At 33.3% G+C, this 6,764-nt stretch overlaps 1 protein-coding gene across 2 annotated transcripts in view; it reads right to left on the reverse strand.

Moving 5' to 3' along the window:
* Nucleotides 1-5,985, reverse strand: part of LOC306842663 (capping protein, Arp2/3 and myosin-I linker protein 3-like) — a 41,040-nt gene extending 35,055 nt beyond the window's left edge. For both annotated transcript variants that reach the window (XM_079373660.1, XM_079373659.1), the window contains exons 1-6: nucleotides 5,875-5,985; nucleotides 5,588-5,682; nucleotides 4,239-4,289; nucleotides 2,468-2,527; nucleotides 1,335-1,456; nucleotides 9-106 (exon numbers count right to left, since the gene is read on the reverse strand). In XM_079373660.1, the coding sequence (XP_079229786.1) occupies nucleotides 9-106; nucleotides 1,335-1,456; nucleotides 2,468-2,527; nucleotides 4,239-4,289; nucleotides 5,588-5,682; nucleotides 5,875-5,911 (463 nt within the window). In that variant the 5' untranslated portion in view covers nucleotides 5,912-5,985. The remainder of the gene's footprint in view (nucleotides 1-8; nucleotides 107-1,334; nucleotides 1,457-2,467; nucleotides 2,528-4,238; nucleotides 4,290-5,587; nucleotides 5,683-5,874) is intronic.
* Nucleotides 5,986-6,764: the final 779 nt, after the last annotated feature.

A 6,764-nucleotide genomic window follows, 5' to 3' on the forward strand; every position in this document is an offset into this window, starting at 1 on the left:
CATCTGACCACATGGTCCAACTGCTCCATTCACATGTTCTTCAACTCTAGAAGCAAGACTGCATAGCCGCTCTTGGAGGTCAGGGGGAACTTTCTTCAGCAACTTCCTGAAAGGAAGTGTAGGATCAGTAAAACACATCAGCCAACACAAATTATTTCTTTGGTTTTCCAGTCAGTGGTAAAATAACTTGATATACGCAATGTACATGTTGGCGCTTGATGGCAATAGATAATGAGTACTAAAGGTCATATTTTTTTCCATTTGTGGGCAGATAAACCTGTTAAGACTTTTGAGAAGAAGTGAGTCAAATCAGAAGACCTATGGTTTAAGTCATTAGAATTTATCACAAGGAATAATATGGAAAAGGAAACTATGTCAAGATCATCCATTTTTCTACAATGATTGATGAAAGCAGTGATTTTTAAGACCCTGATTTTACATTAGACATTCAATAGGCCTACATTATGATCAGCACAAATGTGTATATACTTGTATACGTAAATGTGTAAACAAAAGTATTATTATCTTAATATTTACAGAGAAACATATTATATTTAACAGTCATATAAATAAAATAGTGCTGTCAAACGATTAATCGCGTTTAATCGCATCCAAAATAAAAGTTTGTTTACATAATATATGTGTGTGTACTGTGTTTATTTATTATGTATATCTAAATACACACAAAGTATATATTTTGAAAATATGTATATACACATATATTATATATAAATACATTTAATATATAAACAACGTTTTTCTTAAATATTTACATGCATGTGTTTGTATTTATATATACATAATAAATATACACAGTACACACTCATATATTATGTAAACAAATAATATATGAGATTAGACAGCACTAAAATAAGAATATATACATATATTTATAGGCAAAATGTGTATTTTAAGGGTAAACTATAACTAATGTACAATTTATTGTTATAAAATTATAATAAAAATATACAAAATATTAATTCAATGCAAGTTAAAAATGAATTGCATTATTTATGTTAAACCCTTGAGCAGTCTTTGAGGATGAGGCCATTACACCTGCCCATGTTTGCATTTGTGCCAAAGTACTGTAGAGCTGGATTGGCCACAATGCTTTTGATGTCAATAACAAAATTGATAAGCCTATTTGTTTTTCTATCCTAACTACACCGGATTATTTGGTCAATGCATTTTAAACCACAACGCACAACTGGATTAGACTATTTTTTTTCCTTAAAAGCACTGAAGTGGAAATCTAATGAACAAACAAATGCATGAAAAGTATTTGAAGTAATGCACGATGTTAGATTAGCGGTGCTGATTAACAGGTCACTCACCCGGGCGATGAATCCGGAAAAATCTTCTTGAGTGAGGCGGTGACATGGGTGACCACAGCTTCCAGATCTCGCACTGACATCAGGCTAAGAGAGTAGATCTGCCTGTCCGTCTCAACAACCACCTCACAAACACACATAAACAAGCAATGATGAGAGATTGCAAGTATCCAAAAAAGAACTAACCCAGCTGGCTGATTTGAAGAGGAACTTTGCTTAGAGAAAAATCACTTCTGAACCCCCATTACGTGCCTCCAACAGTTTGACATTTAAAGCAGTTCAAAACCACATGCTTTAAGCACGTAAAAAAAAAAATCAGGGTTGAAAACTGACCTCAACTTCCCTGTGTTTCTAACGATGGGTTTACATTACACTATAAATATTTTTAAACAGAAAAGTAATCTAAAATACTGCTGTAAAATAGTAATAGGTTAAATATAGAAATCTTTTACATTATTGACATGCAAGTGTATTACACTTTTACAAATCTTTTTATAAATAAGTATTCTCATGATTTACAAAGAAACTTTATATTTAACAATATTACCTTTTTAAATACTTTTATTCAGCAAAGAGTGACCCTAATGACTTTTACACTGTTGCAAAAGATTAAAAATGTCAAATAAATGTCTGTTAAAATAATGTTTTTATATTTATAGTCATCAAATAATAATGAAAACTTAAGCAGCACAATTTTTTCAAAACTGATAATATTATGAAATTTTAGTGTTGCCATCGCATGAATACAACACATTTTTAAAATATATTAAAACAGTTTAAAATAGCTGTTTTACTGCATTTTTTAATCAAATAATTACAGCCATGGAGAGCATAATAGACTTCCTTTAAAACAAACCACAAATGGTTCAAATGCTTGATTTAAAAATAAAAAAAAAGTTTAATAAAGTTAAATAATGAATTGCAGAATTATGGTAAAGTATACTGATATATTTCTATTACAGCTGCTCTTTTTTTTTATCATAGCCACATTTACATGTATTCATTCAAGAGATGTTTTTATTAAAAGCATCTCATAAAACAAAATGTTACAGTTTAGGTTGACAAGCAACATTAAATGTGCATTACTCTTAACAGTCTATCATCATCGTAGCATGTTATAACAGTAGATCTCTTACCTGCTCAATGCTGTCGATAGTGATGGCATAGATCTCTAGATAACTGAAGGAACTCTCCACCTGCAGTGAGAGACAGGACCGCTGTAAACAACACACATACTCTGACATGTATATGCACCAAATAACACTGGAAATAAAGTGACTCAGAGTTAACCCAGGCAGGGGTCTGGGAGGCTGGGTCACTCACTGAAACTCAAACACAGAAGTTGAGCTTTGGAACACACAAGCTTTCCACAGGAACTAGTACTGAGTCATACACTTTCAATATCTAACTGCATATCATTACACAGCGTGGTACAGTCCATTAGCTCTTAGCCCTTATTTCACAAATCAAGAAATACAATCAGCTTTTAAAAAAAAAAAGAACATGCCATTCAAACTTTTCTAAAATCCTCAGTCATGAAATCACATTAAACAGTTTGCACTAATAACAGTAGTCATTAGCATGTTTTTTGAGCTGGAATATGGAACAAATATCACTAAGAGGACATATAAATTGTAATGAAACTTTGCTAAGAAATATTCCCCCCTACAGCACTTTGAGTTAATAGTGGACATGACCCACTGACCCTCTGGCTTCTAAACTACTGTTTGTTTTATCAGCTGCATAGTTTCATGACAGAGTCGATTCACTGTTCAAGGTTACTTGCTGTTTTTTGGCTCTGTGACAATATCCTTATTTTAGCAGAATAGTAGAAGCATTTATTTCACATACGTTATTGTGAATGTCACATTTAACATTATGATTTCTGAATATAGCATAGTATGTTGGTATTAAAACAAGTGTGATATGAACATGTAACATTACTTTGAATTTTAAGTATTTAATTTAGGGCTCTCAAATCGATTAATTGCAATTAAATCGCATCCAAAATAAAAAATTTGTGTTTACACAATGCACTGTATGTGTGTGTGTTGTGTATATTTATACACACACATACAGTACATGTATATATTTAAGAAATATTTACATGTGTATGTGATTGTGTGTGTGTGTGTGTGTGCGCGCATGTAATATATATATATATATATACACACACACACATATAAGATTCATATTTTTTATATTTCTTAAATATATACATGTATGTGTGTGCATGATAGATACAGACAGACAGAACGAACATATATATTATGTAAACAAACTTTCATTTTGGATGCGATTAATCGCAATTAATCGATTTGACAGCCCTAATTTAATTTTTAAATACTCCATAATATCAATGTGTTCTAATGCACAATGGACTTCATTTATTTTCACTTTAATAATTTAACTATTATTAAGTGAATCATTATTTTAATAATTATTTATTTGCTTATTTAGTTTATATACTATATTCAATAAGTTTACCCTACTGTATTTAAGCTACCTTTTGTCATCATTTTGAACAACGTACCTACTCTATATTGACAAACATCTTTTTTCAAATTGTTTTCCTTGAAAGATGCGCTTGTGATATTTTTCTTTCTTTTTTTACATTTCTTTTCGTGTGACTTGAGTGTCTAGATGCTTTTTGGGGTCACTGCAATCTAAAAGTATGCATTAGTTAAAAAAATAATAAAAATAAAAAGTTTAAGAAAGTGGTGTAGAAATCATTTGATAAGTGTGTGTGCCACATTAAAGTGCTGGTCTTTGATAACCACATCTTTCCGCTCACAAAGTAGGCCAATCAACGTAAAAAAAATTGTAAAAGTATGTCACGTATTGCTCTGGCCCTGGTGTGAGATCTATGTGCTCTGATGCAGGACCGAATTATATAGTGTTTCCCACCTTCACTGGTTGCTTGCTGTGGAACACATGAGCTCTCCATTGAGACATCACCTGTCAAAGAACAAAAACACAAGAGCACAAAACAGAACAAATGAGTCTAGTGCCATCTGCTGGTTAATACTTTACTTTTACTTTTGTCATTTAGCAGACGCTTTTGTCCAAAGCGACTTACAAATAAGAAAAAGTAACTAAAACTAAAAGTTACAACTCAAATAATATATAATACAAATTATAATACAATGAGCTTGTAACAAAAGGCTAGCTATTTCCTTTCAGTTGTACCCTCAAATCTGGTTTTCATTTTTTGTGGCTTTCAGTCTCATGGTTCAGCAACCAGCCTGAAAATGTTGTTTTTGGTCTGAATTTATAGCAATATATTTGGGCAAAACCACAAACAACAATATTCTGGCATTTTCAGTGCTTTCTCTTTCACATCACACAGAGAAAGCACGCAGCCCTTCAGTGATAAATGACGTTTCACATACGAACAATGCAGTGCTGACTGTGCAAGCAGAACCTTGCTCTGATGCTCTGCAGTGCATGAGACATGCACACTTCATCAGCACATCTCTACACCAGCAGCAAATGCAGGAGAAACACCACAGTCAACAGTAAAATTACAAGAAACAACAGGAGGGCACTGATCGTGTGACTCTTTGTACAGAAACAAGAGTTTTTGGATCATCTCAAATCATGCTTGAGAACATGAAAACTTGTGGAGTTCATGCAGCTAAAGTGCTGCTTACATCAAAAGGGCTAGAAATGTTTAATACAATTATTTTGAAAAAAAAACAAAAAAAAAATTCCCCCTCATATTTGTTACAACACAATTCTTATAAAAGAAATAAGAATTAAACTTATTTTTTGTTTTAAAAATTTTACATTTTTTTATTTGCATTTGCCACCCTTTAAAAATTTTAATTTTACATATACATGTTTGGCAAATTAAATACTAAGAGTAAAATATATAATATAAGTGTGTGTGTGTGTGTGTGTATATATGTATATATATATGAATGAAGAGTTCAGATGCAAAAGCCTCTAAGTGCCGTTTGAAATTTTATTCTAAAATGTTCAGTTATTTCACTATAATGGCAATGAAACGAACCTATTCATTGCCATTAAAGTGAAATTTACTGAACCTACACAGGAGCCTGATAAAATACTCATTTTAGAAGAAAATTTCAAACGGCACTTAGAGGCTTTTGCATCTGAACTCTTCATATATGTACTAATACATGTGTGTGTGTGTGTGTGTGTGATAAAATTTAATTGAATACATTTTATTAATTCTGAAATGAATAAATAAGTAAATTTAAAGAATTAACACAAATGCAAGACTGACATACCAAAACTCTGCTCTCTGCTCGTCCCTTGAACTGGTTGAGCTGCACCAAACTCATGAACTGAACCCTCTGCGGCTTCAGATACTGAGTTATGCATTCTGGAAATCAAGCACACATTTATGCAGAACTGCACATCACATAACTTTAAACTTTAGCACCGTACTGTAATGTAGAGACTGTACAGTCTGAAAGAGCTACTAACAATTGTCTCGTAGAATACACAAGTCTACTGGTTATTATTTACTCATATTTCAGTTGTGTGTTTTGAAAGTATTGTTTAAGCACCTTACCTTTGAGGCAAAATGGGACTTCTGTCTGCGCTGCCATAATGTCTGTGGCAACAGGGTGAAGACAGGCCAGCGCTGGCAGCTCTCATGTAAGTGTGTGACACACTCTTGTACACACACACATCCTGCTGCTTTATGATTCATGCTTATGGGGGAAAACCACAGTTTGAGAGTACTGGTCTGAGACAGGATGTGACACCTGAACTGCATGAAGAGCATCCTATCAAAGTTACTTTATAATGTGCAGTTTCACACATCACAGGAATCATTTCAACCCCAATGCAAGTATGTCAATGTTTGCAAATGAGGTTAATATAAGCTTCAGTCTGTGGTACACGTGAGAATGATAACTTTTACTGTCAAATCACTGACCTGTTTAAACGATAGATGTTTTGGTGTCAGCTTTGCAGAGATGCATAGAAAGGCAAACGTTGTATTTATAACCCTTACTTTTTAATGTATTGATGGCTAGGTGGCTGAGGAAAATAAAAAGGCTAAATTGACTTGTTTTCACTCAGCATCTCCCTCTAGTGGAATATTGTTCACTTTGAAACTGTGGCAACCCTTTCTGACTAAAACTGTACCTATCTAGTGTCACTATTAAAAAAACAGCTAAAACAAGCCTAAAGGGGTCATCAAACTTGAGCCTGGAGGGCTGGTGTCCTGCAGTTTAGCTCCAACTTGCCTCAACACACCTGCCTGGAAGTTTCATGTAAGTTATACCTAATAAGACCTTGATTAGCTGCTTCAGGTGTGTTTGATTAGGGTTTGAGCTAAACTTTGGAGGGACACCGGCCCTCCAGGACCGAACTTGGTGACCCCTGGTGTAGCGTATGTATCTCGTGTGATTTACATCGTCAATATACAGCATTATATTAAGATAAATAACTTGT

This window comes from Barbus barbus (genome assembly GCF_936440315.1).
Source record: "Barbus barbus genome assembly, chromosome: 23".
NCBI lineage: Eukaryota > Metazoa > Chordata > Actinopteri > Cypriniformes > Cyprinidae > Barbus > Barbus barbus.